This window comes from Dermacentor variabilis, unplaced genomic scaffold (assembly GCF_050947875.1).
Source record: "Dermacentor variabilis isolate Ectoservices unplaced genomic scaffold, ASM5094787v1 scaffold_12, whole genome shotgun sequence".
Taxonomy (NCBI): domain Eukaryota; kingdom Metazoa; phylum Arthropoda; class Arachnida; order Ixodida; family Ixodidae; genus Dermacentor; species Dermacentor variabilis.
In genome coordinates this window covers 58565107-58578280 of record NW_027460280.1, presented here as the reverse complement: position 1 = coordinate 58578280, position 13174 = coordinate 58565107, and the positions used below count along the sequence as shown (strand labels likewise).

Sequence of the window (13174 nt, the reverse complement as noted above, 5' to 3'; positions counted from 1 at the left end):
ACGTATTCCTTTAACAAAGACTCCACTAACAGTTCTTGACAGTCATGAAGGAAGCTTTGTGGTCGGAGAAATATACTGATATATGTTCGACTTGGTACACCAATGCTTGATTCTCAAAGACGAGATCTATACAAGTGCCTCGCGAGGTTGTCACAGCCGTGGGGGAAGCAGAGGCTAAGCGCCGCCGCCGAGAAGACCCTGCCGTTCGCGCCGCCGAAGCGGAGGCTCATTGCCGCCGTCGAGAGCAACCAGCAGTAAGCGAGGCTGAAGCAGAAGCTCATCGCCGCCGCCGAGAAGACCCTGCAGTTCGCGCCGCCGAAGCGGAGGCTCATCGCCGCCGTCGAGAGCAACCAGCAGTAAGCGGAAGCGGAGGGGGGCGGCGTGTACACCCAGCGGCAAACGATGGGGGCAGAAGCGCGCGCAGCAAGCGGACAACACGATAAAGGGAGGAGGGAAGAGATAGCAGCGACTGACTGATGCCTTTGACTGATACTCTTTCTGCATGGCGGCGACGGTGTTCTATGCAGTCACGTTATCTTGAGTCTCTAGCGGCGTCAGCGGCATCCAGCGGTATCAGTCGGTCGCTGCTAGCGCTGGGGGGATGAAAGGGGGGCGGAGCTGGTTACGAGGCCGACGCCGACGACGACGCCGATGACGACGCGAAACCCAGGAACGGACGCCAAAGAGCTGCGCTCTAAAAAACAAGCGCAAACGAGACCAAACCAAGCCAACCAAAACACGGCGAGCGAGAGCTGACGCGAGCAGACGATAGTGCGAAACAAGCGGTCCGGCTGAACCAGACGCGAGTACGAATAGAGCTTGTCGGGCGGGTTCGCATGACACATGGCATTACACTAGTTTCCCGCGCATACGTCACTCATATTCCTCACTCGCGGAGCCACTCACTCGCGCAGCCACTCAGCAGAAGACACACGGTACGATTCGGCGTCCGATCCGACGTGCAGCGCCGCATCCGAAAGATTGAGCTGCGCGTAAGCTCCGCCCTGATCCAGCCACCCAGCTTGACTTCATAGCCACGTCGAGAAACGCAATATAAACAACTCTGCACAGCACTGCTTCGCTTTACGCGAACACTGTCAATAAAATTATGCCCCTGCGAGTGACAGAACACTTCACGACGGCGCATTGTCCACTGACGACGCCGCGAACAGCCAGCGATAGGGCCGGTAGGCCTAGCTAGGCAGACGCCGCGGCCGACGGCGCTTACGATCCAACCCGAGCTCGTCGAAGAGCGCTTATGTTTGCCAAAACAATTTACACTGTACACTTCGGTCGCCCGTAATTAAATACAATTGGTTTACTCGACGCAGTGGTTGCGAAGGGCAAACGTGCAAGCGAAGCGAGCAGCCTCGCTCAGACGGTCGGTGTGCGATGTCTGCCCGCGAAAGCGAAACGCCCTCGCGTCGCGGCTCCCGATCTCGCCATTAGCTTAGTGCTAGTATACTAGGCGCTGCTTTACATAACAGGCACACGTTCGAGATAATTTTACTGAACTGGTAACTATTTCGTGTCGGAAACAAACTGCAGCAGGCAAGGAAAAAAGAAACGCTGCGAGAAACCAGCCAGCTAGCGCCGCCTCCGTGGAGGGAACGTCGGAGAACGTCACATGCCAGCCGCGCTGTCATTGGCTGCGGCCAGACGACGGTGCGGTTGTCGGACACGTCCACGGACGCGTCGGACGATGAAAATCTGCCCGGTTTGTCGCACGCCGGACATCCGATCCGGCGCTTCGGCACGGCAAACACCTCGATTCCGGCTGCCGTTCCGGCGCGTCGGACGCCGGATCGGACACCGAATCGGACCGTGTGTTTCCCGCTATTTCGTCTCCTCCGATCGCGGCTCGCTTGCCGCCGCGGCGAGCCTCGAGAAACCAGCCCATGACCGATCCCTCCCGCGGCGCGCGTTTTTCTGCTAGCGTGGCTGCCACTGCTCGACGCAGACATGGCGACCTTGCCATTTGAGAGGATGAAATTTCCGCCATGGTTTTTTTTTTCTTGGCGTGCGGCGTTGAAGGGTTTCTCCTAAGTCTTTCCTCTATGGCGGGGTCAAAGCAATGCTAGTTGGGGCGCGGCCGCGTGATTTGGCGTGCTGCTGAGAGCATTGTCGGAGCGCGGTATGTTTGAATTAACCGTCGCAAATGCGTGCGCGTTCGAATTACCGGGCGTTTTCGCTCATTGAAATACACATACCTTTGACGGGACCACAGCGTCAGTTCGAATAAACCAGAAGTTCGAATTAAGCGTGGTCGAATTAACGAGATTCGACTGTAAAAAGTATTCTGTTACATTGACTTTTTTCAGAGTTCATTTCCTGTGTTTTGTATAAATTTAGATAATGATGTTGCATGATTACCTCCCCTTTACGTCGCTTCCCCGTTTTCTGTTTCCTTATTTGTTTCTTTATCTCACAGGGTTCGGTCTACCACATTTGTCTTCCCTGTGTATTTTGTCTCACATGTTACTTTTTAAAGTACGCCAGTATGAGGGCTCCATAGCTGTTCCTGGGCGCTACAACAAATATTTGATTGAGTGATTGATTAATTGATTGTCTTTGTACCAATATTCAGGCCTCTGGTTGTTCGTGGGCCCATAAAAATATAGACTTGTTTGTTTGTTTATATTATTTCCCAACACTGCTGCAAGGCATGCCTTGAATTATAGTAACATGACGATAATAGAAAATTTGTTAGCCTGCTTTTGTCGAGTATACAGGCATTCTGAAAATATTTGTGAAAAGAAAAAATAAATGTTCCTTTTTTCTCTCTAGAACCTCAAGAACGCAAAGACCAGGAGAAGATGGAAAATATAAGCACTGAAAGATTGGTGTCAACTGACGACACTGTATTTTTAAAACCTATAAGTCATGAAAAATTCTTTATTAAGACAGCTGAGGAAAGAAAAATGCCCGAAGAAGAATCCTTCATTGACCAGTTACCAAAAAGGGCAACTATTGAAGCTTACACCCAAGTTGAAGCAACAAAACTTTTCATACAAGAAGAAATCTCTGTTCAGAAAAAGTTTGTCAAAGAGGAAGTAACTCAAGAAGAAATAAAAGAGACAAAGCAAGCAATCAAACAATGGCCAGAGCCTGTGGAACATGTTCCAGAATTTTTAAAAAAAGTACTAAAGCCAATACCTCGGCATCAGCAAGTAATGCAAGAAGAAGTTGACATATCAGAAATTTCCCACCTTGAAACACTGCCAAAACCTGAGGAAGAACTTCCACATGCTTTGCCAGAAATACGGCAGGAAAGCGATCAACCTTTAAATCAACAAGCACCACAGGACAAGCAGCCTAAAAAGAAAGTGCCTTTGCCACAACAAGAAGAAACAGAAATGCCAGAGTTTTTAACAAAAACATTAAAACCAACAGAAAAGTTCCGCAAGAAAGATATCCCAGAAAAAGTAGAGGAATCTGAACTTCACAAATTCACTAAACGAAAAGTGGCAGTGCCAGAGCAAGCGGACCAGAAAGAAGAATACACTGAAACAGAAGAAGTTACTGAGATCAGCGGGCTACGAAAATTGAAGAAGCCAGAGGAAAGACCACAACACCAAGATGTACCTCTGACAGAGGATACAAGTGAAGTGAGCGATTTCATATATCCAACCCGGCAGAAGGAGAAGCCACTTCACCAAAAACCAAAAGACAAACCAGAAGTTGAAGAAATTCAACTTACACAGAAAGGAAAGCCTGAGAAGAGGGCACCTAAAATCATTGAGAAAACACCTTATGCAAGGACAGTGCATCAGCTACCGATTGACGCCGAAGAAGTGGAAAAACCAGAAAAGCTCACACCAATAGAACACAAGGCTCCGGAACTATATGAAAAGAAAGCTACCATCAAAGTTTTCCAAGTACCAAAACCAAGAATACCAGGAAGAAAAGAAAAAACGCAAGAGCTTCCACTTTTGCAAGAGACCAAACAAATCATTCAAGTTGAATCAATAAAGAAAACTGAGGACATTACACCACCAAAGTATCAAGAACCAGCAGAACGAAAACCTGAAAAAAAGTCGGAAGCCCCAGCAGACACAATTGTGAAAAAGAAGGATGAACCACGAAAAATTACAACAGAGGCGACGGAGGTACCAGGCATCGCTGATATTAAGACAGCCCAGCTCACGGACATTCTCACTGAATCCACGGAGAAGCCAAAGGAAGTGACGCAGATCGTTTACGAAACAGAGGAGGTGCTTGAAGAAACAGAAACAATTGATCTCGCTAAGGTATCAAAGCCAAAAAAACCAAAAAGAATAGTGATGCCTGATGAAGAGGAATTGCCAACGGTAGAAGAAGCTGTAGAGCAAATAGTAGACCTACAATCAGTAGCATGGCCGAAGAAAAAACCTGGGGAAGAAGAAACGCCTCAGCAAAAACCCGAGAGAAAAACCGTAGTTGAAGATATTACCATATCTACACGGGAAGAAAAGCCACGCAAAATTATACCACTAGACATCACGACTGAAGCTGTGGAAATTCCAGATATCACTGATGTTAAGACTATCTCGCACAGAGATATCATCACTGAATCTCTGCAAAGGCCTAAAGAAGTTGCTCAGGTTGAATACAAGACAGAGGAAGTCATTGAGGAGAAAGAAACAATTGAACTCGCCAAGGTACCTAAGCCAAAGAAGCCAAAGAAAAAGAAAAAACCCGAAGAGGAGGAAGAAGCACCAGTTGGGGAAGAAACAGAGCAAACAGTAGACCTTGAGTCGAAAGCACGACCAAAGGAAGAGAAGCCAAAGGAAGAGCCAATGGTTGAAGAAATTACAATCTTTAAAAAAGAGGAAAAACCACGAGAAATAACAACAGAGGCTGTCGAAATTCCAGATATCACTGATGTTAAGACTATCCAGCGCACAGATATCACCACTGAATCTCTGGAAAGGCCTAAAGAAATTGCTAAAGTTGAGTATAAGACAGAGGAAGTGGTTGAAGAGACGGAAACAATTGAATTGGCAAAGGTACCGAAGCCGAAGAAGCCAAAGAAAAAGAAGAAACCCGAAGAGGAGGAGGAAGCACCAGTTGTGGAAGAGACAGAGCAAATAGTAGACCTCGAGTCGAAAGCACGACCAAAGGAAGAGAAGCCAAAGGAAGAGCCAGTGGTTGAAGAAATGACTATTCTTAAGAAAGAAAAGAAACCACGAGAAATAACAACTGAGGCTGTCGAAATTCCAGATATCACGGACGTTAAGACTACACAGCGCACAGATATCATCACTGAATCTCTAGAAAGGCCCAAGGAAATTGCTCAAGTAGAATACAAAACAGAGGAGGTGGTTGAAGAAACTGAAACGATTGAATTGGCCAAGGTACCTAAGCCAAAGAAGCCAAAGAAAAAGAAAAAACCCGAAGACGAGGAAGAAGCACCAGTTGGGGAAGAAACAGAGCAAGCAGTAGACCTTGAGTCGAAAGCACGACCAAAGGAAGAGAAGCCAAAGGAAGAGCCAATGGTTGAAGAAATTACAATCTTTAAAAAAGAGGAAAAACCACGAGAAATAACAATAGAGGCTGTCGAAATTCCAGATATCACTGATGTTAAGACTATCCAGCGCACAGATATCACCACTGAATCTCTGGAAAGGCCTAAAGAAATTGCTAAAGTTGAGTATAAGACAGAGGAAGTGGTTGAAGAGACGGAAACAATTGAATTGGCAAAGGTACCGAAGCCGAAGAAGCCAAAGAAAAAGAAGAAACCCGAAGAGGAGGAGGAAGCACCAGTTGTGGAAGAGACAGAGCAAATAGTAGACCTCGAGTCGAAAGCACGACCAAAGGAAGAGAAGCCAAAGGAAGAGCCAGTGGTTGAAGAAATGACTATTCTTAAGAAAGAAAAGAAACCACGAGAAATAACAACTGAGGCTGTCGAAATTCCAGATATCACGGACGTTAAGACTACACAGCGCACAGATATAATCACAGAATCGCTAGAAAGGCCCAAAGAAATTGCTCAGGTTGAATACAAGACAGAGGAAGTTGTTCAAGAGACGGAAACAATTGAATTGGCCAAGGTACCTAAGCCAAAGAAGCCAAAGAAAAAGAAGAAACCCGAAGAGGAGGAGGAAGCGCCAGTTGTGGAAGAGACAGAGCAAACGGCAGACCTTGAGTCGAAAGCACGACCAAAGGAAGAGAAGCCAAAGGAAGAGACAGTGGTTGAAGAAATTACTGTCCTTAAGAAAGAGGAAAAACCACGAGATATAACGACTGAGGCTGTGGAAATTCCAGATATCGCTGATGTTAAGACTATCCAGCGCACAGATATCATCACTGAATCTCTGGAAAGGCCTAAAGAAATTGCTCATGTTGAGTATACGACCGAGGAAGTGGTTGAAGAAACTGAAACAATTGAACTGGCCAAGGTGCCTAAGCCAAAAAAGCCAAAGAAAAAGAAGAAACCCGAAGAGGAGGAGGAAGCAGCAGTAGTGGAAGAGACAGAGCAAATAATAGACCTCGAGTCGAAAGCACGACCAAAGGAAGAGAAGCCAAAGGAAGAGCCAGTGATTGAAGAAATTACTATCCTGAAGAAAGAAGAGAAACCACGAGAAATAACAGCTGAGGCTGTTGAAATTCCAGATATCACTGATGTTAAGACTATCCAGCGCACAGATATCATCACTGAATCTCTAGAAAGGCCCAAGGAAATTGCTCAGGTTGAGTACAAGACGGAGGAAGTCGTTGAAGAGACGGAAACAATTGAATTGGCCAAGGTACCTAAGCCAAAGAAACCAAAGAAAAAGAAGAAACCCGAAGAGGAGGAGGAAGCACCAGTTGTGGAAGAGACAGAGCAAATAGTCGATCTCGAGTCAAAAGTACGGCCAAAGGAAGAGAAGCGAGAGGAAGAGCCAGTGGTTGAAGAAATCACTATCCTTAAGAAGGAGGAAACACCTCGAGAAATCACGACTGAGGCTGTGGAAATTCCAGATATCACTGATGTTAAGAGCATCCAGCGCACAGATATCATCACTGAATCTCTGGAACGGCCTAAAGAAATTGCTCAAGTTGAGTATAAGACCGAGGAAGTGGTTGAAGAAACTGAAAGAATTGAATTGGCCAAGGTGCCTAAGTCAAAGAAGCCAAAGAAAAAGAAGAAACCCGAAGAGGAGGAGGAAGCACCAGTTGTGGAAGAGACAGAGCAAATAGTCGATCTTGAGTCGAAAGCACGGCCAAAGGAAGAGAAGCGAAGGGAAGAGCCAGTGGTTGAAGAAATCACTATCCTTAAGAAGGAGGAAAGACCACGAGAAATCACGACTGAGGCTGTGGAAATTCCAGATATCACTGATGTTAAGAGTATCCAGCGCACAGATATCATCACTGAATCTCTGGAACGGCCTAAAGAAATTGCTCAAGTTGAGTATAAGACCGAGGAAGTGATTGAAGAAACTGAAACAATTGAATTGGCCAAGGTGCCTAAGCCAAAGAAGCCAAAGAAAAAGAAGAAACCCGAAGAGGAGGAGGAAGCACCAGTTGTGGAAGAGACAGAGCAAGTAGTAGACCTCGAGTCGAAAGCACGACCAAAGGAAGAGAAGCCAAAGGAAGAGCCATTAGTTGAAGAAATTACTATCCTTAAGAAAGAGGAGAAACCACGAGAAATAACAACTGAGGCTGTCGAAATTCCAGATATCACTGATGTTAAGAGTATCCAGCGCACAGATATCATCACTGAATCTATGGAAAGGCCTAAAGAAATTGCTCAAGTTGAGTATAAGACCGAGGAAGTGGTTGAAGAAACTCAAACAATTGAATTGGCCAAGGTGCCTAAGCCAAAGAAGCCAAAGAAAAAGAAGAAACCCGAAGAGGAGGAGGAAGCACCAATTGTGGAAGAGACAGAGCAAATAGTAGACCTCGAGTCGAAAGCACGACCAAAGGAAGAGCCAGTAGTTGAAGAAATTGCTATCCTTAAGAAAGAGGAGAAACCACGAGAAATAACAACTGAGGCTGTCGAAATTCCAGATATCACTGATGTTAAGAGTATCCAGCGCACAGATATCATCACTGAATCTCTGGAACGGCCTAAAGAAATTGCTCAAGTTGAGTATAAGACCGAGGAAGTGATTGAAGAAACTGAAACAATTGAATTGGCCAAGGTGCCTAAGCCAAAGAAGCCAAAGAAAAAGAAGAAACCCGAAGAGGAGGAGGAAGCACCAGTTGTGGAAGAGACAGAGCAAGTAGTAGACCTCGAGTCGAAAGCACGACCAAAGGAAGAGAAGCCAAAGGAAGAGCCATTAGTTGAAGAAATTACTATCCTTAAGAAAGAGGAGAAACCACGAGAAATAACAACTGAGGCTGTCGAAATTCCAGATATCACTGATGTTAAGAGTATCCAGCGCACAGATATCATCACTGAATCTATGGAAAGGCCTAAAGAAATTGCTCAAGTTGAGTATAAGACCGAGGAAGTGGTTGAAGAAACTGAAACAATTGAATTGGCCAAGGTGCCTAAGCCAAAGAAGCCAAAGAAAAAGAAGCAACCCGAACAGGAAGAGGAAGCACCAGTTGTGGAAGAGACAGAGCAAATAGTAGACCTCGAGTCGAAAGCACGACCAAAGGAAGAGAAGCCTAAGGAAGAGCCCGTGGTTGAAGAAATTACTATTCTTAAGAAAGCGGAGAAACCACGAGATATAACAACTGAGGCTGTCGAAATTCCAGATATCACAGATGTTAAGACTATTCAGCGCACAGATATCATCACTGAGTCTCTAGAAAGGCCCAAGGAAATTGCTCAGGTTGAATACAAGACGGAGGAAGTCGTAGAAGAGACGGAAACAATTGAATTGGCCAAGGTGCCTAAGCCAAAGAAGCCAAAGAAAAAGAAGCAACCCGAACAGGAGGAGGAAGCACCAGTTGTAGAAGAGACAGAGCAAATAGTAGACCTCGAGTCGAAAGCACGACCAAAGGAAGAGAAGCCAAAGGAAGAGCCAGTGGTTGAAAAAATTACTATCCTTCAGAAAGAGGAGAAACCCCGAGAAATAACAACTGAGGCTCTCGAAATTCCAGATATCACTGATGTTAAGAGTATCCAGCGCACAGATATCATCACTGAATCTCTAGAAAGGCCCAAGGAAATTGCTCAGGTTGAATACAAGACGGAGGAAATCGTTGAAGAGACGGAAACAATTGAATTGGCCAAGGTACCTAAGCCAAAGAAGCCAAAGAAAAAGAAAAAACCCGAAGAGGAGGAGGAAGCACCAGTTGTGGAAGAGACAGAGCAAATAGTAGACCTCGAGTCGAAAGCACGACCAAAGGAAGAGCCAGTGGTTGAAGAAATTACTATCCTTCAGAAAGAGGAGAAACCCCGAGAAATAACAACTGAGGCTGTCGAAATTCCAGATATCACTGATGTTAAGAGTATCCAGCGCACAGATATCATCACTGAATCTCTAGAAAGGCCCGAGGAAATTGCTCAGGTTGAGTACAAGACGGAGGAAATCGTGGAAGAGACGGAAACAATTGAATTGGCCAAGGTACCTAAGCCAAAGAAGCCAAAGAAAAAGAAAAAACCCGAAGAGGAGGAGGAAGCACCAGTTGTGGAAGAGACAGAGCAAATAGTAGACCTCGAGTCGAAAGCACGACCAAAGGAAGAGAAGCCAAAGGAAGAGCCAGTGGTTGAAGAAATTACTATCCTTCAGAAAGAGGAGAAACCCCGAGAAATAACAACTGAGGCTGTCGAAATTCCAGATATCACTGATGTTAAGAGTATCCAGCGCACAGATATCATCACTGAATCTCTAGAAAGGCCCGAGGAAATTGCTCAGGTTGAATACAAGACGGAGGAAATCGTTGAAGAGACGGAAACAATTGAATTGGCCAAGGTACCTAAGCCAAAGAAGCCAAAGAAAAAGAAAAAACCCGAAGAGGAGGAGGAAGCACCAGTTGTGGAAGAGACAGAGCAAATAGTAGACCTCGAGTCGAAAGCACGACCAAAGGAAGAGAAGCCTAAGGAAGAGCCAGTGGTTGAAGAAATTACTATCCTTCAGAAAGAGGAGAAACCCCGAGAAATAACAACTGAGGCTGTCGAAATTCCAGATATCACTGATGTTAAGAGTATCCAGCGCACAGATATCATCACTGAATCTCTAGAAAGGCCCAAGGAAATTGCTCAGGTTGAATACAAGACGGAGGAAATCGTTGAAGAGACGGAAACAATTGAATTGGCCAAGGTACCTAAGCCAAAGAAGCCAAAGAAAAAGAAAAAACCCGAAGAGGAGGAGGAAGCACCAGTTGTGGAAGAGACAGAGCAAATAGTAGACCTCGAGTCGAAAGCACGACCAAAGGAAGAGAAGCCAAAGGAAGAGCCAGTGGTTGAAGAAATTACTATCCTTCAGAAAGAGGAGAAACCCCGAGAAATAACAACTGAGGCTGTCGAAATTCCAGATATCACTGATGTTAAGAGTATCCAGCGCACAGATATCATCACTGAATCTCTAGAAAGGCCCAAGGAAATTGCTCAGGTTGAATACAAGACGGAGGAAATCGTTGAAGAGACGGAAACAATTGAATTGGCCAAGGTACCTAAGCCAAAGAAGCCAAAGAAAAAGAAAAAACCCGAAGAGGAGGAGGAAGCACCAGTTGTGGAAGAGACAGAGCAAGTAGTAGACCTCGAGTCGAAAGCACGACCAAAGGAAGAGAAGCCAAAGGAAGAGCCGGTGGTTGACGAAATTACTATCCTTGAGAAAGAGGTAAAACCACTAGAAATTACGACTGAGGCTTTGGAAATTCCAGATATAACTGATGTTAAGACTATTCAGCGCACAGATATCATTACTGAATCTCTGGAAAGGCCTAAGGAAATTGCTCAGATTGAATACAAAACAGAGGAAGTTATTGAAGAGATCGAAACAATTGAATTGGCCAAGGCTCCTAAGCCAAAGAAGCCAAAGAAAAAGAAGAAACCTGAAGAGGAGGAGGAAATGCTAGTTGTGGAAGAGACAGAGCAAATAGTAGACCTTGAGTCAAAAGCACGACCTATGGAAGAGAAGCCTGAGGAAGCACCACAAGGAATTACAACAGAGGCAGTAGAAACACCAGACATTGCATATATTAAAACTATCCAGCACACTGATATTGTCACTGAAGCTGTGGAGAAACCTAAGGAAATTATAGAGCTAGAGGACATCACCGAAGAGGTCATTGAAGAAACAGAAACATTTGATGTGGCTAAACTTAAGAAGCCTAAGAAGCCTAAAAGAAAAGGGAAGCCAGAGGAAAAAGAGAGAGAAGATATTACCGTTATAGAAGAAATATCAGTTGTTAAGAAAAGGACAGTAGAAACTGCCGAGGGCTTTAAAGATGTTCTTCAGACTGAGTTCACACAAGCACATGTTTCTGAGGAGTTAGTTGTCTCTGAAATTCCAGAAGCAACAAGTGCCCACATAAGCCTTGTTGAAAGCCGTCCTGTTGTTATAGAAGAAATTAGCAGTGAGTTAAACACTGGTGAACTGGAAACTGATGAAAAGCCAAAGGAAGAGAGACCACATACAGCATTAACAGAAAGCAAAGCAGTTACTATTGAAGAAGCATTCACTTCTGAAATGCCAGAAACTGTGAGTGTGCCTCAACAAGAAACACACGAGGCATCACAAAGTGTAATAATAGAAGAAAAGTCCCTGGTTGTTGAGGAGACCACATGTGAACAGTATGCTCCAGAATTCCTTGCTAAGGCACCCAGAAAAAAGCAAAAGGCAAAAAAAGTCCTGGAGCCTCAGCAATCAGTAGAAGTATTGGAAGCTGAAACTCTTTTGAGTACGCAAGAGTTAAAAGCACTGCCAAGAGAAAAATACCAGAAAGCACTAGGCATACTAGAGGAACAGTGCCTTGCTGTTAGTGACATAGGAGAAGAGGAAATAGCATCGGAGTTTGCCCCTGATGATGTTCTCTCAAAGGAAGCTAGCAAGACTTTGCTCCTCTTTCCACAACGTCAAATTGATGTGATAGAAGTAATACCGGGTGTTGCCAGTGAGGAGCTTGTTATTGAAAAAACAGCAGAAAAGAAAGGAAACTTAACCTTTGTTGAAGAGTCAAGAGAAGTTTCAGCAATTTTGGAGGAGGTTCCTGCCGAGTTCCAGTCTGTAGACGTTCCAACAAAAGCTCTTACATCTAGAATAACTGAGACAGCCAGGAGCTACCCACAGTATGAAGAGCAGGCAGCGGAATTTCATGAGGACATACCTATGCAAGCGCACGCTGGCGAAAGTCATGTAGAATTGACAAGAGGAACACCTGCAGTGCATGAGGTTGTTACTGAATTTTTGGCATCAGTGGAACGGGAATCTGTGGCGTCAGTTTCACATGTGGAGATTCCCAGAGAAGTCACCACAACTGAAGAGATGGCTGCTCATTTTGATATATCTGCACCAGAAAAAACACATCTAACAGTGGAGTTCACAGAGGTTCCACGTGACGCCATTGAGATCCATGAGCTAGCTGCCGAATTCAAGGCAGATACGATGAAATCATTGCAGCCAGGATCGACAAATACAGGCGATGTGAAATCCTGTGTTGACACTGTAGAGATGGCACCATTATTTGAGGCACCATCAGTCAAGGAAGAAACCCTTGTGAAAGATATTGTGGATGTTCGAAGGGAGACTCTATTCATTGAAGAAATACAAACAGAAGAGCAAACCCACGAAGCAGGCCTTGCAATCATTCCAGAGAAGAAAACTGCCCAGTCGTCGAAAGTCCTACCATCAGAGCACCTCTCCATTCAGGTAACGTGTTTCACAATGTTGATGCAAGCACAGACAAAGTTACAAATTCAAACAAGAGTAACATGAAGGGATTATTTAGCACATTAAGGAAAAAATTGTCATTTAAAAGATATTCAACTGCCATTTTGTAATGCAGTTCAGTCGACAACAGGCTTTGCATGCTTTCAGATTACTATACAACTTGTTACATACAATGTTTCAGTGAAGACTTTAAATAATTATTTAACACAGAGCAGTATAAATAATCACATTATTCAGATGACATATTATTAATGCTAGCAGACATGATACTTGTATTAAATTACAGAAAATTTCCAATCAACCAATTTCACTAATTAAAGTAATTTTAATTATTGCATTATGGCACATAATGTAATTTCTGAATAGAAGCTAGTCAATGCTCCAGGCACATTCACTTATTAAGAATCCCAAGGTTGCCAGCAGTT

The 13174-nt window shown here is 44.7% G+C and overlaps 1 protein-coding gene across 5 annotated transcripts in view; it reads left to right on the top strand.

Annotated features, from left to right (window-relative positions):
- The window catches only part of LOC142565945 (uncharacterized), a 224173-nt gene that overhangs the window by 95909 nt on the left and 115090 nt on the right, over window positions 1-13174 (top strand). For all 5 annotated transcript variants that reach the window (XM_075676574.1, XM_075676572.1, XM_075676573.1 and 2 more), the window contains exon 108: window positions 2788-12728. In XM_075676574.1, coding sequence (XP_075532689.1) covers window positions 2788-12728 — 9941 coding nt within the window. The remainder of the gene's footprint in view (window positions 1-2787; window positions 12729-13174) is intronic.